Source organism: Ambystoma mexicanum, chromosome 10 (assembly GCF_040938575.1).
Source record: "Ambystoma mexicanum isolate Mex_15411 chromosome 10, UKY_AmexF1_1, whole genome shotgun sequence".
Classification (NCBI taxonomy): Eukaryota; Metazoa; Chordata; class Amphibia; order Caudata; family Ambystomatidae; genus Ambystoma; species Ambystoma mexicanum.
The window spans coordinates 897,275,119-897,301,955 of NC_090932.1; the positions used below are offsets into that span (position 1 = coordinate 897,275,119).

The following is a 26,837-nucleotide window of genomic DNA, read 5'->3' on the forward strand; positions in this document are numbered from 1 at the left end:
CAAGTCCTGGATCATCTGTCCGTCACCTGCCACTCCCTTCACAGGCTGGGCTTCTCCCTCAATTTAAAGAAGTCCCATTTGACGCCAACACAGCGGCTCCAGTACATCGGAGCAGTGCTCGACACTTCCCTGGGGCAGTGTTTTCCTCCCCAGGTGAGGGCTCTTCACATTCAGCAGATGGTGCACAAGTTTCAGCATGCCCAGACGCTCCCAGCGTTCGAGTTCTTGAGGTTGCTCGGCCTCATGGCATCCTGCATTCTTCTGGTGCCAGAGGCTCGCCTGCGGATGAGATCTTTGCAGTGGGCACTCAAGACGCAATGGTCGCAGTCCTCCGGCAGGATGTCGGACCCGGTTCAGGTGCCGCCCTCGGTCGCCCGGGACCTTCTGTGGTGGGCCTTCGAAGGCAACTTGATGAAGGGGGCTCCATTTTGGCTTCCCTGGCCTGAGGTGACGATCGTGACGGATGCATCCCTCACGGGATGGGGAGCTCATGCCAACGGGCTGACAGTCAGCGGTCGTTGGTCTCCGTCGGAGTCCAGACTCCATATCAATCTGTTGGAGCTGAGGGCCGTCAGGCTAGCCCTGAAGGCTTTTCTGCCAACTGCGCGAGGAAAGAGTGTCCTGATCCTGACGGACAACACAGTGGCCATGCACTACCTCAACAAAAAGGGGGGGGCAGGGTCACTTCCTCTGTGCAGGGAGGCGATGCAGCTCGAGTTCTGGGCCATCCAGCAGGAAGTTTCGATCTCGGCAGTTCATCTGGCCGGAGACGAAAACGTGACGGCGGACACTCTGAGTAGGCAGAGCGCGATCTCTCACGAGTGGGAGTTGGCTCAGGAGATTCTCCTGGAGATCTTCGCCCTTTGGGGGACCCCTCAAGTGGATCTCTTCGCCTCCAGTGTCAACCGGAAGTGCAAAAGGTTTTGCTCGCTGGAATTTCCTCCAAAAGGAGCCTTAGGAGACGCGTTTGTGGTGGAGTGGTCATTCCCGCTGCTGTACGCGTTTCCTCCAGTCCCCGTCATCCCGCAAGTGCTGCGGAGGTTACGGAAGTTCGGTTCCCGGATGATCCTCATTGCTCCGGCGTGGGCTCGGAGGACGTGGTACCCGGACCTTCTCGACTTGTCAATCTGCCCTCCACGTCGTCTTCCCTACCGAGACGATCTGCTCTCACGGGAGGGGGGTCAGGTTCTCCATCCAGAGGTCAGATCCCTCAGCCTTCACGCTTGGCTTCTGAAAGGTTGAGGTATAAGGATTGGGACCTCCCTGAAGACGTGATGGAGGTGTTGCTTTCGGCCCGAAGGCCAGCAACAAAGTCTCTGTACCGTTGCCATTGGCGTAAGTTCTGCGACTGGTGCAGAGTTCAGAATGTGGATCCTTTTGCATGTGACATCCCCATGGTTCTGTCCTTTTTACTTTCTTTGGCCCACAGGGGCTTGCAAGTGGGTACCATTAAAGGTTACCTGGCGGCACTGTCCATCTTTAAGCGCTCGTCTGAAGAGTGTTCTTATTTTAAAATCCCTTTAATTTCAGTTTCTGAAAGGGCTCACTAATGTGTTCCCTCCGTCACCTTTCCTGGTGCCCGGTTGGGATTTAAACCTTGTTCTTAAGTTTCTTATGGGTGCTCCGTTTGAGCCTTTACATTCTTGCCCTTTGAGGCTGTTAACTCTGAAAACTGTGTTTTTAGTTGCGGTTTCTTCCGCTCGCAGAGTGAGTGAGTTACAGGCACTTTCAGTTACGCCACCCTTCACTGTATTTCACAAGGACAGGGTTGTCCTTAGAGTTTGTCCTTCTTTTCTTCCGAATGTAGTGACGGAATTTCATTTGGCCCAGAAGGTTGTTCTTCCGGCATTCTATCCTCCTCCGCATCCTGGTAAGGAAGAGGAGAGGCTCCATAGGCTTGATCCTAGGAGAGCTTTAAGCTTTTATGTTTCACGCATGTCCCGGGTCAGAGTGGACGATCAACTCTTTATTGGTTACGCTGGAAAGCGTTTGGGGCAAGCTGTGACGAAACAGACTTTGTCTCGCTGGATTATTTTAGCCATCTCGGAGTGTTACCGCTTGGCGGGTAAGGACCCACCGGCTGGCTTGCGGGCCCATTCTACCAGGGGTGTGGCTGCATCTACTGCCCTGCAGAGGGGTGTTCCTATTCGCAACATCTGTGATGGAGCCACCTGGGCTTCAGTACATACATTTGTACGTCACTATTCCCTCGATTCCATCCGAGGACAGGATCTGGCCTTTGGCAAGGCGGTCCTTTGCTCTGCTATTTGATTGGCTATTCTAAATTTTGATTCTAAATTCTTTCCCTCCTCCTTGCTCTGGTACTGCTTTGGGAGTCTGTCATAGATATGGAATACGTCGGAGGACCCAATCCCCTCGAAGAACAAGTTACTTTCTTACCTGGTAACGATGGGATGCTCCGACGACGTATTCCATATCGCTCCTGCCTTGCCTTCCCCACTGCAGAATTTCTTTTGCGATTGCAGCTTACGTTCCGCAAGGCTTTGTGTCTGACTGGCAGTTGACTAATGTCACACGTTCTGGGGGAAAAAACTACAACTGAGGCTACGGGCGTCGTGCGTCCTACTTATCACATCGGATGACGTCGGACGTCGGGGGAGGTCCTCGACGACGGCGCATCGACGTCATCGGCGCAGGACGCAGACGCCGAAAAAAGTTTCTGAAGCAGCACCGCTGTGGTGATTACATGTCATAGATATGGAATACGTCGTCGGACCATCCCATCGAAAGAACGTTACCAGGTAAGAAAGTAACTTGTTCTTCTCGAAGAAGACCTCCGAAAAGCTGAAGAATCCCAAAGCCTCACATCTAGGTGTTACTGCATTTGCTGTTGTGTGCCCATTTGGCCCATTCTCTCTCTATCCAGGTATCCCAGATCTAAGGTTGCTGTACTCATTGTTGTGTCCGATCTTGGGCCCTTCTGCATCTGGTCAGGTGTTCTGGGCCGGGGGTTGTTGCATTCTGCTGTTGCGCCCCCACTTTAGCCCTTCTCCCTCTATGCAGGTGTCCCAAGTCTTGGTTTTACTAGATTGATATAGCCACATTGCAGTTAGCCATTTATGACATATAGGCCAACTGTGTTTGTTAGCCATACCTGACATTGCTGCCGTGCCCTCAACCTGAGCCTCTCACACCTGATAGGTATCACCAAGCTAGGTATTGATGCTTTTACAGTTGTGACTGCAATCCTAGGCTTTCACCCATTTATCAGGCATCTCCTAGCTTAGTACTGCTGCTGTGCCCCAGCTTGGGCCTCCTCACAACCCCTGGTAGTTAAGGTACAAGTGCTCTTTTTGAGGAATCGCTGTCTCCAACCCAGACTCCTCCACCCACCGCAGGTCTTGCATAACCCAGCTCTCCCACCCAGCACAACGCCCCAAATTTATTTTTTCCCCAACCCATAAGCAGTGTCCCCATCACAATGCCCTCCTGCACAGCATGCAAACTATCAGGTCTTTTCCACCTCAACGGCTAGCTAGCCGCTCAGCCCGCCCGTGCTCTGCATCATCAACGAAAGGACCAAACAACCACAACCAAAAGACCTCCCAAGATAAATACCAAAAACCACATCAGAACCACAAAGTAAATGGTAGTAAACAACCAACCAAACCACAAGAGTCGTCAACCCCTGGAAGAACCGCAACCTCACCATTTACAAAGCAACAACTAATCACATACAGCAATGACTGTACCCCAGACCAGGAATCACACCAATCCAAAGAGGATGCCCGCTCAAAAGAATGCAACCAACACCCAAAACACCATGCCTCTCCACAAGAAAGACAAAGAAGACAGAATTGACAACATGAATAATAAGAAAACCCCAACCGTGGGGGAAGGTGCCAACCAGCAAAATCCCACAACTCTGGAAAAAAAACTGAGTAAAGAACAAGCGGGCGGCCTGAGGACACGTGCAAAGAACAGAGGAAAGACGGACTACATTGCTCGCTACCTCTCCACATTCGAGGACCAGCAGCAGCAAACCGACAGGCAATAAGCGTTACCAGTACAGACCCCACTGGGACGCCAAACGTAACCCGGCAATTGATCGGACTACACCGAGGACAATATCCTAAACAGAATAAGGGACAAACTGGAATCCATTACCCTCTATACACCATACATCACCAAAGACTGGAACAATGGACGGGTACCAACACAAATCACCAGCCGGAACAAACCAAAACCAACCAATCCTGTAATTGCAATTGGTTATTTATAACGCACTTAATACCCAGAGGTTTCTAAGCGCGGACCCGGGGATCGAACCTGTGTTGCACTGCATCATCTTGTTTCCAAGGTGAGCGCATTGCCCCTGAGATATCCTCCCTGCCATCCACCTTATCAGTCTACTCAACGAAGAGACCCACCGACAAGTAACTCAAACTCCCAACAGGTACAACCAGGAGGGAACCACCAGCAACAGAAACCCAACTGACAAAACATTGAACCAACACAATACAAAGAACCCGAACGTTAAATTAAACAAACTACATTGCGGTCTTCTCAACGTTGGATCCATGGAAAAACACTCAATAGAAATCCATGACCTTCGAAGTGAAGGAGGCACAGATGTGCTCTTTCTTACAGAAACCTACTTATCGGACAACTACAAAGCCGTTACAAACAAAGCCATACTGGGCAAATTTAAATGAATACACGCCAATAGAGAAAACCGAAGAGGAGGTGGAATCGCAATCATACACAAAGAACACATCCGAGCATCTCAACTCCTCACAACCCATGTAGAAGTCTGTGAATCCCTCCTCTCCTCATCAAGATAGCACTCAACTGGCAAACCAACATAGCATTAATCCTGATCTACAGACCACCATCTTAAACCGCAACTTCACAACAAAATTAGCAGACCCAGCTACCATTTTATCAACCTACCACGACAACCTACTCCTACTGGGAGACTTCAACATCTGTTTCGAAAAAGAAAACAAATCCACAGCAAACTCACTCTGCACCCACCTGTAAACTTTGCATTTCAAGCAGATAGTAAATGGACCCACCCACAACGCTGGACACACCCTGGGTGCAATTTCCTGCAGAGAAGGACTATGCGCATCTACGCCACCTATACAATGGTATGGAGCGACCACTACTTGATTCCATTCTGCATCACATCTCAAACCCGTCTACCGGCCGGTAAGGGTGTCTTCCATGCCAGCAAGAAAAGAAACTGGAAGAACCTATACCTAGAGGCCCTAACAAGCCTTGTAGACTCGACCTTCCCAAATAGAACAGAACCCACCGAAACAACCATAGACGCAGCAGAAAACACACTCAAAAATTGGATCACCAAGGCCGGAGACCAGCTGCCACCAGCAAAAACATTCAAAGCAACACCAAACAAAGTGGCAGCAAACTGGTTCACAGAAGAACCGAAAGAACTATAAAAAAACAAACGCAAAATGGAAGAAAATTGAGAGAACAATACAACCGACAAGACAATATAAAATACTAAAGACAGCACAAACTATACAAATCGACAGCAGAAAAATACTATTATGCCACAACAATAAAATCGACAAACAATCCACAGAAAGAACTCTTCAAAATCATCAGAGATCAACAAAAAAAAGCTCCTCCTGCAAGAATTCTGGCATCCCAACACAGACGCTTTGTGACAACATCACCAACCACCTGAGATCAAAAATAGATGCAAACTGAAAGAACCTACCTACCACTGTTCACCTCAAACGCCAAAATTATAGCCTGCGGAGTCCCTCAGGGAACAGCCTCTGCTTTTCAACATCTACATGTGTCCACTGATGAAAATCATTCGCATCCACAGACTTACCGCCTACAACTACGCTGACGACTCACAACTGATTGTGAAAACATACAGAACCCAAGAAGCAAAATAACTGCCTCACAGACATCTACAATTGGATGAGGACGAACAACCTTAAACTGAACCCGGAAGAAACAAAAATAATGCTCTGATCCGTGAGATTAGACGGAGGGAAACAACATCTGGAGTGGCCGGCTGGCATGGGAGCGCAACCTGAGACTACCGATGTAGTAAATAACCTAGGAATACTAATAGACTATGGACTATCCCTGGAACCGCAAGTCAACGCAATCACCAAAAAATGCTTCTTCCTCCTAAAACTACTCAGAATATTACTTCCCTACCTCTCCTTCCCTCACAGAACTCCCACAATTATTTCCCTGATACTCTCAACTCACAATAATGCACTACGCAAACGGCCTTTACCTAGGAATGCCAGAAAGACTCCTCAAGAAACTCAAAAGGGTGCTAAATACAGCAGCCAGGATCCTATTAAGACTAAACCGGAGAGACCACATCATGCCAGCACTGAAAAGCCTACACTGGTTACTAGTAAAAAAAAAAAGCATAACATTCAAAGTACTCTGCATCGCCTGCAAAGCCTTGCACAAACGAGGAGCTGAATTCTTCCAAGACCAGATTAGCTGGTACCACCCAAGAAGGGACCCAAGATCCAGTAACAACCTACAAATAGAGGCACAACATTACAAAAAAAGGTAATTCGGCGGAACAGCCTTCTCACGTCTAACTGCTAACCACTGAAACACCATGCCCAAAGAAATTAGAACCACAGAAGACAACATCACCTTCAGGAAACGACTCAACGCCTGGATATTCAACAGATGATGACAGCCGCAAAGCGACAATGGCAGCAAAAACATCACAGATAAACAATTAGAGAGGAGGCGAGATGGGCCATTGAACTACAACCAAAAACCTGGGTAGATGCCATCAGGCAGCAACCAAAGAGTCACACCAGAAGCTCCAACAAAGCAACCGAATTACAAACCCACTTCCTCTTCCTGCTTCTCCGACATAACAAACGCCACTACTCCAGACCTTGGGCTAGACATACTACACATAAACCAATAATCAATTCTATGTTCACACCCACTATCTCTGAGATGCTGGAAGCACACCTAGAGTAAGCCACCTCACATAGTCCATAAAATCGCCATCAACGCAAGTAAACCCCAAGACACCAGATAGTCTTACAGCTACGGCCACCTGCGACTCTAGATCCCTTATGGCTCTCTAACAAGTGTGCACAACCCACCCAACACTACACAACACACTAACACCAACACAAACACTACCACACACCTAAGGCACTGAGTCTTACCCATACAGTTACAGTGCACGGGGCCCCCGCACCACCCCTCCCACATGCAAAACAACACTCAAGACACCAGTTCCTCCTGGTTCTGAACCGATCATATCCTCACCTCCCCAGCCCCCTTTCTTCCAGAGATACGCTAGCGCGTGGAGACTGCCCCTGGGTGGTAGCGGTGCACGGTATAAATCAACATAACATAACATAACATAAAGCATGGCAACAACAGTGAATCTGCTTCAGGCTTTATTAGACATTCCTCAAATTACGTCACTTGACTGCCTGAATCGAGCATATGCTGGAAATGTGATTGAGACTAAGGGACCTTACTAATTGTTCTAATGCTCCAAAGTCAGACTATTCTGGAAGGAAATAAATACAATAATTATCCATAAAGCTGGCTTGGATCTTCAGCCAACCTCTTCAGATGTCCTCAACTTGATTTCACCAACTGCAGAGCTACTGGGCCTCACCAAACTCTGGATCCAAAAGGCCCTGACGGTGGCCTAGAGTTATCCTGCGACTGAAAATCTTAAAGGAGACCTCTGGTGATTGAAAATGTCAAAAATTGCAGACGTTCAAATTACATAGAAACTCGGCGAAAAGAGCCATTATGAGGAATTCCGAGGGTGCGCCCTCCAAAACTCTGATTCAACACACACCGCTATTCTACAGAAGTGGGTTCTGCTACATGTGGCTACTCTCCTCCTACTCACATCAATCCGCCCGCGTCCCCCGCCCCCTGTCCCCCGTCTTGTTACTTTTAGAAAGAGACTGAAGGGGGGGCGCTGTTGCGCGGCATTGAAAATGGCTGCAGCCTGAAAGCGCTCTGCTGGAGGCCAGGAATCCTGCATATTGTTATGTGAACACTTGGGCTCCGTTTCTATCTGCGGCGGAACTCCTGGGGAGCGTCTGGGTGTTGAATCGGGGGGGGCGCGAATGCCGGATCGTGGAGTTTGCCCCCTGGGTTGTAGACGGCCTCGGCCGCGTGGAGCTGGCGGCCCCCCCCCACGTCTCGTGGAGATCTGAACGCCAAGTGTCCTCGGTGGCTGTCAGCGCCGTTCTCGGTGCTCGTTGGAGGTGCAGTGGCCGCGGAGCTGAACGGGTGGCGCAGGGGACTGGTGTGCGCGGCCCGTGGTGCTGGTGCAGGCCTCCCCCGGGGCCGGGGACTGGCCTTGATGTCTGTTTAGTGGCGCTGGCGTCCGGCTGGGCCCCGCAGGGCCCCCCCTTGGCGGGCAGTGGCTGTGCTCCTGCTCATCCCCATCGGAGCCTTGGAGGTGACGGAGGCGGGGGTCACGGCTCTGGTATAGGTGAGTGGACCGGCCCTCCTTAAGTGTGTGGAACAATGTTATGGGGACCTCCTCATAGCGACGAGGGATTGTGACTGTCTCTGTCCACCTGGTTGTAACCTCCTGAGGTCTGTGGTGGAGGGTGGAGGCATTCAGGACCTGTAGCCAGGGACATTCCTGTTCGGAACAGTGGCACTGTGGAGGACTTGGTGGGGATTCCTCCCTTGGAAGTATAGTGGGGTGCCTCCCTACTCCTCTTTTTTTTTTTCTCTCCCTCTACCTATTGAGTTGTACTCCCCTGAGCACTGTGGCGAGAGTGGGGGCATTCAAGACCTGAGGTGAGGGGCATTTGTGTTCAGAACGGTGGCATTGTGGATGACTTGGTGAGGTACTGAGGCACTCTTCCCTGGACCTTTGGTGGGGTGCCCCCTCCTCTTCTCGGACTGCCTTTCGCACGCATTGGAATAGATCTGCGTTGGACCCCTGAAGGACCGGTCCGTGGGCTGATCGTGGGTGCCCTCCCCCTCTTATCCCCGCTACTATAGCGGTGGGGTGGGGTGCTGCTGGGGTCTGTTCTTGTGGATGCAGGGGGAGCCTAGACTCTTTGCCCTCACCTTGTGCCTATACGCCACCCAAGGCCTGTAAAATCTGATATCAGAGACTTTCTTCATCCTGTGTTAGGAGATTGGACTAATCTGAACACGACCGCCGTCTGTGGCGCCCGGTATTACCCTGGAATGGGCAATCCAAAGAAACAATCCAAGATGGAGCAATTTGCGAAGGCGGATAGAGCGATGGCCTGCCAGGGAGAGGAGTCTGGGGCTGCACAGATTGACGTGTCTGCTTTAAACCAGACCCTACTGGCTCTCAAGGGAAGTACCGACAGCTTGGGGGCGAAGATCGATGCGCTCACCTGTAAGGTGGATGTATCGGCAATACAAATTGAGAAGCTATGTGGACGAATGGCAGAGGCGGAGCAGAGGATTGGTGATGGGGAGGACAAGATCTCCGCTCTTCAAAGAGAGGCGTTATCATTACAACAGGCAGTGAAGAAAGTGACAGCAAAGAATGATGATTTGGAAGGGAGATCGAGGAGGAACAATATAAGGATTACTGGGGTGGCTGAGTCCACTCATATTGACAACATGGAACTTTTTGTGGAAAAGCTGTTGAAAAGAGGTTTTGGACGATCTGCCAGTTCCGGGTATGTTTATGGTCGAAAGGGCCCATCATTCATTGGCGGCTAGGCCACCCCCGGGCGCCCCGGAAAGAGCTATCATAGTCCGAATCTTCTATTATAGGGATCGTGACACCCTGTTGCGAGTGGCCAGGGAAAAGGGGACTCTGCACTGGGGCTCATCGACTATACGCTTAAATCCTGATTTTAGTCGGCAGGTGCAGAATCAGAGGAAAACGTTTCTAAGCGTTAAAGCTATGTTACGGAAGAAGGGGTTCCGCTATGCAATGATGTATCCTGCTAAATTTAGGGTGGAAGTGTCCTTTTTTACTAGCCCCGAATTGGCTGAGAGGTTTGTCTCGAGCATTCCTGACTCTAGGCCTCCTGCCCCGATGGCCCCATGATCGGAATGGACTGGTGTGGTTACGGGACTGTTTAATGATGCACGATGGGACCCTTGTGTGGGCCATGTAAGATGGTAGCTAATGATGGGATGGTACCGAATAACTCTGTTTCTCCTGTGGGTGATTGAATTGCGATGTGTAACCATGGTATTGAGCCTCCAAGCTTTATGAGCTGCAGATGCCGCCAGCTTCCCCCCGAGCCCAGCGGCTACTTAGTTTGGAGTTGTGAACTGTTGGTGGGGTTCGGGGTGGTGGGTGGGATGATGGGGCCAGTAGATTGGGGTTTCTGGCATGGGTGGTGGGAGGGGCCCGGGGTTAGGTTTGTTATTTGGTTGGAATTGTTGGGAAGGGGGTGGGGGTACCAGGTTACTGTGTGCACAGACGGAATGTTGTGTGAGATTGTACTTGCTGGAACTATTTACCTTGTAAATGGCTCTGCACCTGTTAGGGTCCTCTTCTAGTCTTGGGTGTGGTCATCCTGATATAATTCTACCTGTGGGATGGGAGGGATGAGTTCTCTTATTGGTGGAGGCAACGCCTTGGGTTCGCCCGGGCCGACTGGGTTCCTCTGTGGCGGTGCTCCGGTTGATACTCTGGCGACTACAGATCCTCCATCATGTACTCACAGAGCAGTGCCATGAGTTCTTCTATGGAGCCAGGTTCTTCTGCCCCTTTAGACATAACTTTACTCACGTGGAATGTTCGGGGACTCACTAACGCCAAAAAGGTGCGACTCATATCTAATTATGCAAGGAATCATCAGGTTAATGTATTATGTTTACAAGAGACGCACCTGGGTAGGGGCTCCAGGCTCCCTGCCCATTCTAGCTGGGGAATACACAGGTATGGATCCTATTATTCCACACACTCCCGAGGCATTGCAACGTATATTCATCGCTCCTTAGAATTCTAAACTTCATGAACAGGTGGTGGACGAGGAGGGACGCTTTCTATTGGTGGCCGGGGAGATCGCGACTCAATCTGTTGTGTTTGTTAACATTCATGGCCCTAATTATGATTCTCCTGATTTTTTTCAAAGATGCTCGGAGCAGCTGCGACTGTTCCCGGGCTATGAGATTGTGTGGGCGGGAGATTTCAAAGTAGCCCTTTCTTCTACGTGGGATAGATCGACATCAACACAACGTCCGGTTCCTCATGCTACGCAAAAATGGCAATCCATTCTAGCTGATTACCCCTTGTTTGATGTTTGGCGGCGGTGTCATCCTGATACCCGGGAATTTACGTTCCACTCTAGCATGCACGGAAGTTCGTCCAGAATAGACTACGTGTTCATGTCTCCAGGCCTGACCCGTGGAGTGGTCAGGGCAGATATTCTTCCACGTACTCTTTCGGACCATTCCCCTGTACTGGTGAAATTTAAGGGTCCCCCATCCTATCCTAGACAGCTTCGTTGGAGGTTCCGCGCTCGAGCGTTAGAATACTTGGTGTTTCGGGAGGAGCTTTGCCAGGCCATCATAGAGTTCTTTCAGTTTAACGCAGAGTCAGTTCCCAGTCCAGGGGTGGTTTGGGAAACTTTCAAGGTGTTCCTGCGAGGCTGGTGCATGTCGAAGGAAGGTGGGGGGTAGTTAAGAGCATTCGCAGGGCAATTTTGCGTAAGGAAAGGGAAATGAGAGATCTTGAACTTTTTCAGCGAAGCACAGACTCTCCGGATCTGCAAACCACTCTTGCTGCAAGGAGACAGGAGGTCCGGGCTCTGATGGATGATGAGTGGTTTCTGGGTGACCCAGTGGCAGCAGCGAGATATGGGGAAGGAGATCGTCCAAGTAGGACTCTTGCCTGGGCTATTAGACAGGAGAACCGCTTAGAGCCTATCCTGGAGGTGGAATCACAGAGTGGTGCGCTTGTTGGGGATGTACTGGGGATAAACAAAGCGTTTCGCCATTATTATGAACACTTGTACACTGCCACTGGTTCGGCTGGGCATGATGATATCAATAACTTTCTTGATAGGGTTGCCTTGGGTTGGCTTAAACCGGAGGTAGGTGGGCTGCTTAATGAGCCTCCCACAACCGAGGAATTCGGTAGGGCGATCATGACGCTTCCGAACGGGAAAGCGCCAGGAATGGACGGCATATCAGCTGAATTATACAAGGCATATCCTGATTTACTTATTCCACACCTGGGTAAAATGTTTGAGGAAGCGGTGTCCGCCGGGGTACTTCCGGAGTCCACGCGTACTGCCCTGGTTACGGTATTACTGAAGGCCAACAAGGATCCTACATGTTGTTCCTCTTATCGCCCCCTTTCATTGATAAATACCGATAATAAAATCCTTGCTAAATTACTTGCAGACCGGCTTCTACCACATATGCCAGCACTAATCCTTCCTGACCAGGCGGGTTTCACTCCGGGACGATCCACTCAGAATAATCTGCGTAGATTATTTACTATGATGCATAATGTGAATCCAGAGGTTCCGATTGCGGTGGTAGCTTTAGACGCGGAAAAGGCGGTTGATTCTGTGGAATGGCCTTTCCTGTTTGAGGTTTTGCGCCGCTCGGGTATAGGATCTACGTATCTCGCCTGGATATGCCTTTTATACACAGCTCCACGGGCGAGGGTGTATACGAATGGGTTCTAGTCTGCTCCTATTTTTCCAACTCGGGGCACTAGGCAGGGCTGTCCCTTTTCCCCTCTCTTATTTGCCCTGGCTATTGAACTGGTGGCCTGTGTATTGAGAGAATTTCACTCTCATCGAGGTGTGATAATTCAGTCTTTTGCATCTATCATTTCACTCTATGCAGATGATATTCTTTTATACATAAAATATCCTCGGACGAACCTGCAACTCGTGATGGGGGAGATAGTCACATTTGGCGCTTTCTCTGGGTTGCAGATAAACTGGGCCAAATCTGAGGTGCTTCCGCTTACACCGGGAGTAACCCCACAGGATGTGGGTGAGGCCTTTGCTTGGTGTCCACAGGGAATTCGGTATTTGGGTATTAGGGTATCCACTACCTCCACACTTTTGTATCAGCAAAACTATGTTTCAGCGCTGCAGCAGTTGGAACATCGGGTGGATTCTTGGGTCCGGCTTCCTATCTCCCAGGCAGCCCGTATCTCTCGTCAAAATGGTTGTCCTACCAAAACTTTTGTATGTTTTCAATAACGTTCCAGTATAGCCCCCGGTATCATTCTGGACTCGTATAGAATCTATGTTGACTAGGCTTATCTGGGCAGGGAAGCGACCCCGCATTTCCTTGTGCATAATGTACAGTTCATACGCCCTGGGGGGTTTCGAAGTTCCGAACTTGTTTCTCTATTTTCTGTTGGCACAGATTCAGTACTCAGTTTGGTGGTGGTCCCCGTCGAATGATCTGCCGCACTCACAGCTCGAGAGGGCTATTGCTCAAACGGAAGACCTTAGGGGCTAACTCTGGGCTGTTCGGGAGCACCATATGAAGTCAGAGGTTCAGCCATTGGAGGTCACCCTTAGGGCCTGGAACAGTCTGGCGAGGTGAGCGGGGGTGGGCCCGGGGTATTCACCCAAGATGGCTATATATAGGGTCCGTGGGATCCCCCTGACATTTGAACGCATTTTCATTCAACATTTCCAGGGTCTGCACATTCACACCCTGGGCGATGTGGCACCAAAGGGGAAATGTATAACTTGGGAAACTCTTAAAATGAGGGGCGATTGTACCCCACTCACCCAATTGTTATATTTCCGCCTCCGCGAGGTCCTGAAGTCGAAATGGCCTGACTTTCCTGAGGGCCCAGTAACCTCCCCGATTTTAGAGGCAACTCAGTCCAGGGTGCCTAAACCCCCTCCCACATCCCCTGTAGTACCCAGACAGAGTGGCACCACTTTTGGAGGCTTCTGTATATTTGCAGTCGAATATAAAAAGTAGTATCCACTGCCACCAGCCAAAACCCGGTCGGGGGGACTGGACAGTGCCCCCTCGAACAGACCCCGGGGCAATCGAATTGCCCCGACCAGTACGTCCACAATATGATGGTTTGTACTGGTTCTGTTCACAACTGAAGACTAGTAAAGCCAATGGTGACTTTACATGCCCTGGGAGACAGTAGTCAGTCCCAGGGTATGGAGTCTATGTTTGGGGGTCGCTACGACACCCCTGGGTTACTGCACGGAGGGTGCTGTGTAACCCACATATCAAAAACACATGAAGCCCTATGGGGTAAAGGAGCCCATAGAACACATACAAAGTCAAAGGAACACCTCAAATCATGTCTAAGAGTCGGAGAAAAAGAGTCTCACTCTTCGCAGGAGAAACAAACCCCTAAAAAATCCAGCCGCTGGGGGACTCACTAGGTTTGGGAAATTAGCCTTTACAGAGAATTCTCACTAACAACGTTGATTGCAGGAACAATATTGCTATGTATTCTTAATTCAAAATGATGCAACTTTTTTTTTTAAAAAGTGGGTATCCTCGAAAACCTCATTCATCATTGAGAGCCTGGTGTGTGGGAAGAGATCCATGCACTCTCGACCAAAGAACCGTACACCGGGTTCTCCAGGGACAAGATTCTTGCACTATACTTTTGATGTTTGCCTAAGTTCACTACTGAGTTTTCCCTAACAAATTCAGCCAACTCCTACTGTTTTCTGACAGGTGGGTTCTCCTATAATGCCTGGACAAGATGAAAGTTTGCTCTTAAACAGGCAAGCTTTTGTGGCTTTTGGACTTTTGAGAATATCCTGCATGAAATTATGTTATTTTGCTGTAGTAAAGGCCGCTACTGTTGCTTTCACACAAGGGTCTCACTGCAATGCATTTGCAAAGCAGCAACCTGGAGAGTACCCCACAAGGTTTGCAAACATTGATGCACTGATGTAGACTCTAGAGCTCATTCGTCCGGGAAAGAGGAGGTTTAGCATGATCCCTTTCGATAAAATGAGCTATGCTTCTACTGCCTTTCTTTTGTTAATAATGCTCAGTATTCCGTTGAAAGCATTTAATGCTATAAAAGATCCAGTTACTTACCTGCAGCTCTAGTTCTCCAGCATTAGTATATTTTGTAGATTTGCAGGTTATGTTGATTTTATGCCACGCACCGCTACCACCTAGGGGCAGTTTCCAGGCGATGTCTGTCCATAATACTTGTGTATCCATGCTTCACGGGTCATATTTGTAAATCTGAAGAACTCTGCGCTGGGTGGATCCTAAGTCTTCCTTCTTCAGTGGTCATGAGGGAAAAGTCCCATAAAGAGGTGGAGGGGTACTTGATGACTATTGTTGCTGCTCCAATGCCCTTATTTATATCAAGGATTTCCAACCTGACAATGGAGAAAGTGGTCAACGTATGTCAACTTTCGAAAGATACCAAAGCTGCAGAGTTCGCATTAAGTAACTAATTATTATCCAGTCTTTTATTGGGTTGTTAACCTTGAAATGTCTCTGAAGAACCTGGAGGCTACTTTGTTACAGTCCCTAAATGACCCAAACAGCTATTACCCTCACCCCAATGATGTAATTTTCTTATTCCAGGAGTGTAGTGATGCCACAGCTAGACAGTAGATCAGTTATGTGCAGGTCTCACATAGATGTTTCAGGATTCCATGCAAGTGTAGTTTTTTGCTCAAAATGAAGTATTTGTAGAACGTGATTTAGTATTTTACCCTGAATAATGGCAATTAAGGTCAAAATTCCAAATGACTCTATCTTAAACATTATAATTATACATATTGCTAGAAGGTCCTGGAAAAAGTTATCAGCTTTATCTGAAAATAAATTGATGCCAGCATTTGGACGGGAGATATTGAAGCAGTGCCAAGCCAATCCCTCGCCACTGCCATTTCACAAGTTGCAGTATAATGCATTAAGCAGAGGAAACTAATAGGCCATGCACTATTAGCACGATTTGACCCAGATTTCATAGATTTTTGATCAGGCCAAAATGTATGTAAGACTGAAGACCGCTCTCAAGCTATTAAAGATCAGATGATGAGGTGGAATCATTTCTGTATCGGATTTAAAGTGTTATTAATTAGTGAGAGAGAAACCAAGGGGCACAGATACAGAGATCTTTGCCCTCAATAAGTAAGTAAGGCAGAATTCAGAGTGTTTTTGGTACAAAACCAGTAGGATATTGCTATACGATTTTATAAACAGGAAATTTTCATTTGTAACTGGATCTGAACTGGATCCGAACCATTGAAGATTTGTGAAAGAAATGTCACATTTGACAGAACCATGCTAGTATTGATACATTGACCATCCACCCCAAGAGCTCTAGGCTTGCAATGGGCATTTCTGGGGCCCAAGAGTCTGGAACTCTAGTGGGGCCAATATCTGCAGCACTACACAACCAGTGAATGGGATGGCCTCCAAATGTGTGGCAGGACATTGTAGCGTTGTGGATGTTAGGGAGATGTATCATTATTGTGCTCCATTCCCTCTCCTAGTGAGACCCCCAGCACTTTTTGCTGGACTTCTGGACCTTTTTCTTTTAATCCTGAATGAGTGCAGCCTTTTTCCACTCATTCATTCTTATGGGCTGTCTTTTGGAACTCTATCCTCTGTAAATCTACCTGTACTATGGAGTCTGTCTGCTCCATAGCTCTTACAGGCATCTGTGTTTTACTACTGCAGCATACAGCTCCTTATGGGCAGTGTTATTGGGGACCCCGTCAACTACAGTTCTTAAGGATAGAGATGTACTTAGTATCCCTCCCAAAACCTTATAGTCTGACAGATTGGCACACACCACCATCAGTGGAGTGCCAAAGAGGTACTTGGTATCCCCCTTCTCCTTGCTCCTGTGACTTTTTAGTGACATAGACAATCACCTAGTTATGGCTGTTGGCAGTGGATGTGTTCTACCAATGATTGTGTATTTTTTCTATGGCAGGCTACGTGCATATCCTTGGTAGTGCACAATAGGGGCACCCAAGTACCAACCTGGGGCTTCCCTTCTTATTTCGCCATCACTAGCGTGGCTGTTTTTTGTTAGCCCTTCTACCATTCTGGGCGGGGGAGGTCTGTGTGTGTGTGTGTTTTGCCTTTGGCGGGAACCAATAGGTATCTCAGCCTAGGCTCCAGAGTGTCTGTGCAGCAAGAACTGGGGGAGGAGCCTTCCACCCCCCTGTCCTTTGTCTGCCGGAGTGCCTGAATAGGATAGGACCAGCTCCCACTGGGGGTCTGGCTGTCCTGATTGGACAGCCAAACACCCCTTTCTGTAAAATGCTGAGAGAGATTGCAGAGGAGTGTGTGATGGAAATGTATAAAAGATGAGGCTTCTGGAGTGTAAAGCAAGTTAACACAGGAAACAGAAGTAACTGAAGAAGAAGTTGACCAGAGACGCCTGCAGACCCTTTGCAAGACCGTGAAGCGACCACTGTTGTCCTGACCCATTTTGTATGCGACAGAGGAGCTCTGAAGAAGACTCCTCCTTCCCTTTGGCTGGTGGGAACAACTAGTCCCAAGACAAACTTTGGAACGAGCCATCTCCCAAGGTCCTATGATCTTCCAGAGCTGCGGAACCCCAATACCAGGAAACCTGCTGCCCATTTTGAGTACATCGTCGTGGAAAGTCCAAATCCATCCAAATCTGTGCTGAGCCTGTAAGGGCACTCCAGAGATCCAATCCAACTCGCCAGAGTGCGGGACTGCAGGAAGCGAAGATTGATCAGGCGATCCATGTTCTTTGTTGGTGCTGCTGAAAAGGCGGCAAAACTGCAGAGTGAACCAAGAAGTTGCTGAAAGTCATCCTACAGGTCCTCCCTCAAGACTTCTGCTGAAAGACACTGTCCATCGTCCTGCCTTTCGTCACCAGACCAAGGAATCCGGCGGTCGGGTCCAGAGCTGCCACATTGCAGAGAATCCAACAAAAACACTTTCTTCAAACTAAAGGTACTGTGGGGAAAAAGGTATTGCTTACCTGATTCAAAGGCCTCGCTCCAGAACATTGGAGTGCATGTAGAGGTGTCCAGGGCAACGCCCTCTTACCCAAGTTGCTGCTTGTGTCCCCTTCCCGAGTCCGTTTTTAGGTCTCCTTTGTTAGTTAACTTGCTGCTGGAAGAAATCCACAGGAACTCGTCATCATTCACTGTTTGTCAAGACTTCAAGCCCTCTCTGAATTACCTTTAGCTAGCGGTGCGTTTTTGGACTTAAGACTTGCCAGGCAAAGAAATTGTCTTTAGAACCTTGAACTAACCTCATGTTGCAGTAACCACTTATTTTCCTCCCTTTAAGTGACTTTTCCATATGTGTTTGCAGAGTAAATGCATTACTGTATGACCTGTTGAAAACCGCATGAGTGTGCAATTACTGATAATACGTTAATCTGGTCTTTTCCCTTTCTAATGTTGCTACAATTGTAACTGCGAACAAACACAAAAGTGAAAGTGCTCTTTGAAGTGTATTATCTAGTATTTTTTTTATTATTAGCAATTTGGTTTTACAATTGAACACCTTTAAGCCTTTTTTGTTTTTTATAGGAAAGTCATAAGAAATCATTTTATCATTAAAAAAAAATAACACTCTCATTTCGAAAGCAAGAACATTTCTAACATGAAAATAATACATCCTAATGGAAGGAAACTTATATCACCACCAGCAATTGCGTGTGCTGCGTCGGTCCACATGGATAGTTCTTGCAAAAATCCTAGCACAGCTGTTGTCAAGGTAAGGCACTCTCCATACAAGATGACAGGCCACCAATCCGCTGCCGTTCTAGTTGTACATTTCTTGGCAAAGTGACCCAGCCATCTATGTCTCTATTCATACAAAGCAGGGCATACCATAATCAGATGCTGTAAAGTTTCCATTAAGCCTCCACACCACCTACATGCATAGTCTCTCTGGACTCTAGATTTTCTTGCTTCCAGTACTACTTTGGTTGGCATTAAATTCACTCTTAATTTCATGAATTCTCTTATGCGGATACTACAAGGGAATTTTTTCAAGTATTCCTGAGTCTTGCCTCTGGCAGTGTGGTAAGGGTCTTTCTGACCATACAACTTCAGTGATCGAACATTGTCTCTAGTGTTCCAAAATTGACCGGCAACTGTTTTTCCAGGCAGTTTGATTTTATCAAGATCTTATTGGAGAACCTAGTTTAAAACCTTAAACCCACCATCCTGCTTGTTCAGATGGCCCTTTCGGAACAGGGCCAGGATCTTCCATTGCACAGTTGACCAAAGAGAGTTAATGCCCAGTTCCTTTCGTATTAAATCCATAGGGATGCAGGCAGGAAGGGCCAAAGTCTTTCTCCAGTAAATGCTTTCTAGTTTTGGCCAGAGGTCTTTAGGAAGTAATAGAGTGGCTTCAGAACCATAAGTTATGATAGGAACAGCTTTCATAGTGTAGAAAACAATGATCGGTTGCATTGAGAACTTACAGTATTTCTTTACAATTATTTTTCCCTGCGAAGTGATGTTTCTCATTTTCAGTCTCAATCTGGTCTCCTGAGGTGCTTATACTGCACTGTTGTTAATGGAGATTCCTAAATATACTAAACTTGTTACTTCTTCAATTTTTTCTCCCTTGAAGAACCATGCTTGTTCCGCCGAAGGTTTATTAGCAGTTTTCCCAGAGAATGTCTAGATTATAGTTTTTGAGACGTTGACTCATAGGCTGTTTTCATCCAAGTAGCTTTCCAGAGCATCCAGCTGTCTCTGTAAGTCTACTTTAGTTTGGTCAAGAAAAAAAAGGTTGTCTGCATAAGGTAGACGACCTACATCAATCCGTGCCAATCTAGGGGGAAACATTCTAAGTTCCTCAAAGGCTGAAGGTATGTCTGAGATGAATTGATTGAAAAGCATTGGGGCTAATCTACAGACTTGTTTCAGACCCTTAGTTCTTATTGGTTCAGTAAGATTTCCTTTTTTTGTCCAGTCTGATACATATGTTGGTATTCGTATGCAGGGCCAGAAGTGCTTCTCTCAAATCTTCTGGGCAATTCAATTTTTTTTAACATAGCCCATAGTTTATGTCTCTATATAACATCAAACGGTTGCGCCAGATGCACCGATGCCATGTGGACCTTTGCCTTTCGTTTAGCTTTTACAGATGCCTTGATGTGATTTATCAAGAATAGATTAAGGGCAGTTCCTATGCTTGTTTCAAAACCCGTTTGCCACTTATCAAATTGACCGGAACTGGTCCTCCAGACGTCAAACGCTCTCAGAATCAAGGCACCAAAGATTTTGCCCATAACATCAAGAAGGGCAATGGGCCTATAATTGGATGGATCTGCTCTATCGCCCTTCTTGAAAATGGGTACAACTATAGAATAGCTCCATGAAGTTGGGATCACCTTAGTTCTCTTTATTTTTGCAAAGAGACTATACATAACCTCTGTCCAACCATCCGGGTCCTCTTTAAGATTATAATTAGACTGGCCGTCGGGACCCCACGCCCCTTGAATTACTGGATGATAGAATTAAGGCCTTGATTTCCCCTCTGTTGAAAAGGTCCACTGGATGTTAGATAATTGAGGCTGTGATCGTGTAGGATGATCAGATTTGAACAGTCTCAAAGTGATTCTTTCACACCGTTGCCAATACTCCGTTCAACAAAACTGAATTTTGTGGGGCGTTCAGGTTGTTTAGAATCTTCCATATGCCACTAGTGTATTTGGAAGAAATCAAGCTTAACATTGTTTTAGTGTCTCTTTGTTGCAGGAGTAGTTTATGATTTTTTAACCAGTTTTTGTATTGCTGTTTTAGTTTTTTAATGGTTATCATGTCCCAACGATCATTCTTGGCTTTGGTCAAAATGGCATTCAAAGTTTTTGTTTTGAGGTCATTGTCAAACGTGTGCTTGAGTTTAAAACTGCACCTAGAGGTGCACCCGGAAGTCTCTGTGTATAATTCCAGCCTACTATTTGTTTCGTCCCTGGTCCCGGCTTCGTCCTGAACTGTAAGTCTGTTATGGCCTGATCACACATAGAGGGAACACCCTATTGTGCTCTGGGGCACACAAGGCCAGTTACCAATAGACATAATTAATATCTCATGGTCACTCCTGTTAGTAAGCCTCACTATGAAGTCTGTCAAGTGGGCGAATACATTTTCTGAGGCGAAAAAGTAGTCCAGTATTGGTGATCTGCACCTCTTTTCCAATTGGGATTTGCTGGAATATCACCCTGCGTATGTCCATATCTAGTATTCCTGAGTGTTCTACCGTAAATGTCTGAAGTATTTAACGTGATTCTGGTGTAAATGTAATAAATATATATATTTTTATATACATATATTTGTAAGTGTTTCTTTGCTGTGCCTCTCTAAGATTCAGAGTACTTACCTGCAGCTCACATCTTCCTCTTAAAATGAGCCTGACTGCTCTGCCACACTACCAATGTACTGTTTTAGTACAGACTGATACTAAGAGTTGGGGATCTACAAATCACTGAGATAGCTTACTAAAGTCTTACTGCCAGTAGGACTTTAGGAAAACTCCCCTAACAGTGGATCCTTGGAGGGAGCTTCTCAAGGGTAGAGCAAAGCTGTTTGGTAAGTGACTTATTTTTCTGGCAATCTTCACACTTGTTTGGACCTTCTGATTGTTTTACTCCTGAACAATATAGCAGTTGGTAGATGATACCCGCAATAATTTTAAACAAGTTCTGAGAACTGTTCCTCTGTTGCAGATTCAAGATGAAATAATGCACATTTCTGGAGACCTTGAGAAAGAGGACGATTCAATATACCTGAACAGTTCAGTGAATGGAAAGCAGTCGAAATCTAAGCTGGTTATTATGGGCAACAGCATTCACCTCTTCTCAATGGTAAATAACATTTTCCAAGCTACATATTCTTTTGGTAAACCAAAGAGACCATGATCACCATATCCAATGCAGCTTGTTTCTATCCATTTGATATGCATTGTCCATCTCGATGTTTTAGCATAGAGTGTGTATCTGTTAGTTCTCATCGCTCTGAGAGCTTTTTGCCACCATTAAATGTACCTCTTCCACAACCTAGATCGCAGGGCTGGCAATCTAATAACTCGTGGTTATTATCTTGATTTTCCAATTTGACAATAGCATCATTTACCAGAACCCCATTTATAAATGATACATTTTTGCTATTGGCATGTTATAAACAAAACCATTGTGGTCTAATTCACATTTTCATATATGGGATCCGTGCCCACTGTACATTTAAGGATATTGCAAGTAGTTCTGTTACCATATAGCATGAGGCTGCATGCTGAGTGCATTTAGAAAACTGAAGAACTCTAAATGTCTTGCAATATCCTTCTTGTGGGCCGTTGGGTGTATTGTATTCCTTTCAATGCATGGGTGCCAGGCACCCCACCCAATCTCTGGCGTGATGTTCTTTTCTAACCTTTGTTGTATGCAGGTTTTTTTCCTCCTTCATCCTTTGTTCTCTCCTTTTCTTAACACTGTTGCCTTTTATCACATTTTTTTATTTGCCTTTACCTATTATAACAATGTTTTGTATGGTTCCATGTCATTCCATCGGCTGTTTTTATTTCGTGGCATTTTGTGCCACGGATTTTTTGCCACAAAAACTCATGAAATGTTTTTTGTTCCAACCTATTTAGAATCTACTCCCCCCGAAACACCCTGAAACCTTATCTCTCTACTCACCCTCCCCCCATATTTTTTGATGGGTTTTTGTGGTAAAACATCTGCGACAAACAATCCGGCGATGAATGGACGTCGTACCGTTTTATGTATACCCTAATTTTTTTGAGATTTTGTCTATATAGTCCTATTGCTGTTAACTCATTTTAAATGTCTTTTCTTGCTCTCTGCTCTTAGTTTTCTCCTTGCATTTTTTTCCCATCATTATGTGTTTTATGGAATTATCTTTTTGCATTTTACCTGTTCTCAATTTCCTGTTGCTCTTGTCCAGCTCTGCGCTAATAGTCAGCTTTCCACTTTGCTTTTTTTATTTTGTTTTACTTCCTTCCGCTTTTTTTGTTTCACCAAAAACCTATACACTTCCTTTGTCCTAAACTGTCTCATCCTGTCCAAATAAACAGCCCTGCTGCTCACACACTACCCTGGTCAATTGGTAATAAAGGAGAGAAGCCTGCTCTGAGCAGGGGGCATCGTGTATGTGGGGTCAGTCACTTACCAGCTATAGTATTATTTTGCAGCTGAATAGTGATGTGTTCTTTCCTATTTCAACTGTTTATGAGAAAATAGTCGAGCAATACAGTTGGTTCCAAAACACAAAATCAACACACCTAACCTCCATTTCGTCACCAGGCATAATTTAAGATTGTGTTTTTGTTAATGCAACCAAGCTGTGATTTTTCCACTTGCTTGTGGTAAGAAAGCAAGATAGCTTTTTATACCTTTTTGATAACATCTGCTGCATTTGTGCTTCCTAACCACTACTTTCTATCTTTTTGCCAGTATTAATCCTTCTTCCAAGAAATTGTTGACAAAGCCACTATTTCCATATCACTAATTCATAATTATGGTGGGACAAGTTGCTGGTACAAACGTAGCACCATTGTTAAACAATGACTAAGGGAGGAAGCATGGCTAGTCTCAACAAGGAGGGATGCAGAGCCTTCACTCTCTCCACTTCAGGCTCGATTAATCCTACATTCGATCCTTTTGTAACTAACTATTGAACCTTTAGTGACTGTTACTGTCGGTGGAAGGGACCAGGACTAACATGTGTCTAGAGTTTACCACATCCCAGTGATTGATTACTTGTAATTAACCACTGACCTATTCTAAGCTGGTGGATGTGGTGGCAAAATGCATCCAGTGGGAGCAAGCCAGTGAGCCAGATTGGGACACCCACCTACATGTGATTTTTGAGGGGGGCAGTACAGAAGGATATGAGCCAGTATTGAGTAATAGAAGAGGAAATTGACACTGGGGGCAAGGTGGCTGCCATGGTTGGGTCTTCCTGGGCACTACAGGGAGGAACAGCACCTATCCCTCCACTGAAGTGTTACAACGCTGAGACCCAGCACAAGAGAGCTGATCATACTGCACATAAGAGGTGCAATAGAAATTGTCCACTGGAGTGTGCCAGATCGCCAACGACAGTGTGGAGTAGCAGAGGCTCAACTGAAGCACGAGATCTGCCAAAACAAAAAAAAGCTGGCCGATGGGTGTATGTCCGCTGTAGAACTTTTTGCTTGAACAGACCATGTCCGACATCGCCATTAAGAAAGGAATTGGTGATTGTTGGAGGGCAAATTAAGTACATGGGTGGCACTTCAGGGGCTGGAGTATGGGCCACCTCAAAATGCCTAAACAGCCATCCAGTTGCAGAAGCTCTGGGAGAAATGTGTACAGTGATGAAGAGGCTGGGCCCATGGTACAGACCAGGGAACACCAAAGGGTTGTCTGGGTGTAGTCACTCTTCAAAGGACAATGGTTTGCTAATGATGCTGGTATATCAGTACATGGAACCAGGTATGCAAAACGGTGAAACGGACCTCTAGCTCGTCTGCTCTTTGTCCGCTCCATGCCTAGAGATGGAAGGGTTCCTAATGCCCCCATGGAGTGGTGTTCATTAAAGCTTGCAGCAGCGTTAACCAAAAATGCTGTTAGGTCTGAGTCGGTTCTTAAACTAAAACACAACTGTAACAATACTGCTGTCAACAAGTGTGAAACCTATACCATATGCGACTAATTAAAACAGCCAAACACAACCTGCCTTAGGGAACACAGCATTCCACAAATGATCGATTTGCGCAGAAAATTGACAATGTTCAATTGTCAGAAACCCCAAACTTAATCCTATATGGTCGACGACGGTACTGCAACAGCAATACTAACTGAAATTGAAAAATCCAGAGTATACTTGGAAGTGAAGATCATCCCTGAGTGAGGAAGTAACTGGTTAGTTTGACACTTCACTCAAAAAATAACAGAACAAGGACTCATTTTGAATATTTTTTAAGAAAAAGAACCAGGTTTTTTCCAATTAAGATTAATTAGGTTTTTCAGAATTAGGATGGTCCCTGCCGACCTCAACCTCCAATTGGACTGCCAGCTCCCTAGTCCAGGATTCCTATTAGACCCCAGCGTTTCCTCAGTCTCTGTATACTACAGCCAATGGACCCCTACGGTCTGGGTCTCTCTCTTACCCTGAAGGAGGGGGCCTAAAGGCTTTGTCCTTCTGTAACCTTTTTCTTCAGGTGCTTCCTAAGGGTCCTGTTAGGCTTTCTCAATATTCCTAACCTCTAGGACATACAATAACAATAATAAAACAAATGTGCATTGCGCAGCAATTTTTGTACTTAGAAGCAAGAAAAAGAGGAAAATGTAACACACAGCCATAAGTCACCAAACGTTAGGACACATTTACACAAATGGCACCAGTCATTTACATTCCTGGAGAAAAATAGATACGGTAACTCGAGAAGGAGATACATAATACGTAATTGGGCATTCTCGCAGGCAGAAATGCAATACAAGGCTTTAAAAATACATATGACATCACTGGCATAAACTGAAACTCACTTTCTTTGGCCTAAGCCTCAATGGACCCATACAGGATAAATATCCAGAGGCAGGTGAGTACCACTTTTAGAAGAGTTTCTGTTGAGTTAGAGGTACCTGATAGGAATTAAGGGGTCAATGTAAGTAGGCAAATCCGTATATGTGATGGGGAATGGAAGTTAAGTTGAAGTTCAACCCCACAGTTTAGGAGATAGCGGAAACCAGCTCCTGGGGAAACCATAGGAGATATTCTAGAAGAGCTGCAGTGCTGGTTGGAAGCCCAACAGTTACAGGAGGAGGTGCAGCCAAGCAGAATTCAGCCACAATAGAAACAAATGGGAACACAACTGTAAAGATCTTCTCCAAAGTACCATGTGGACACCTGAGAGTAAGTATCAAGAGTAACCCACCAACCCAGGGCCCAGAGATGAGCACTCACGCTGATGGTTCCCAAAAAGAATGTCCAGGAAGCCTAAAACTACCCCTTAAGAACACATCTTCTTTTACAGATGCGGTTTACAGGATCTGAACAGCCAGGGACTTAAACCATGGACCAACGACAACCCAGACGGTGGAAAAGAGGACTAATCAGCCTTCCTAGGAGTGGCACCTGCTTTCCCAAAGCAAAAGCAACAAGTGTGGCTCCTACAATACTAGAAAACCCAGAAAAGAAGATCCCAACAGCTCATTGGGCAAAGGAGAGCAGCATACCCGCAGAAACCAGTCCCACGATGAAGACTACAGTGGAGGTGACACAGGATGGCCCAAACAAACAGGAGAAGTGTCGTGTTGGTTTCCGAACACCCTTCTGGGCGATATCTGCTTCCTACACTAAGGCAGGCAATCAAGGCAATAAAACAAAGAAGACAATGGTAAAATGTCCCAGAGTCGGTCCCAGCACAGAAGGCTCAGCCCAGCCCCAAGAGAACCAGGGGTATGAAGAGGACCTCCAGGAAGGAAGTTCAGCAACTGGAAATCAAAACCAGAGGCAGGTACATAACAAAAGCATAGCTAGTGTGGCCAGACTTGCTCTCAAAATTCAGCAGCAGCTTTTTGTAACCAAACTCTTCCCAGAAGGTAAGTGTACACCTGTAGCCTCTAACAGAATTAAGCTTGGGCACAGAGTCTCCCCTAGATATCTCACACACACAGGTGTTGACCTATGCCAGCCTGCCTCATGATTTCCCTAAACAGAAAAATGGTCGAAAAACAAAATGGCAGAGAGCAGAAATTTTTAAATACATGAGTATCCCCACAGCTACCAAAAAGGCTATACTATTGCAGTAATTCGGCTTGCACCGCTGGTGAATTTAATTACTTACAGCTGCCACCAGCCTGTTCCCTTAAACCAAAGAAGAGTGATAAAATCATCTTAGGGTCCATACGAGGGGCTTCATAGGCACCCCTGTCCCAGGAGCCTCATAGGCTGCCA

The 26,837-nt window shown here is 46.5% G+C and overlaps 1 protein-coding gene across 1 annotated transcript in view; it reads left to right on the forward strand.

Annotated features, from left to right (window-relative positions):
• MCCC1 (methylcrotonyl-CoA carboxylase subunit 1) overlaps positions 1 to 26,837 on the forward strand; it is a 577,485-nt gene that overhangs the window by 407,786 nt on the left and 142,862 nt on the right. Inside the window, exon 16 of the mRNA XM_069618652.1 lies at positions 21,608 to 21,745. Coding sequence (XP_069474753.1) covers positions 21,608 to 21,745 — 138 coding nt within the window. The remainder of the gene's footprint in view (positions 1 to 21,607; positions 21,746 to 26,837) is intronic.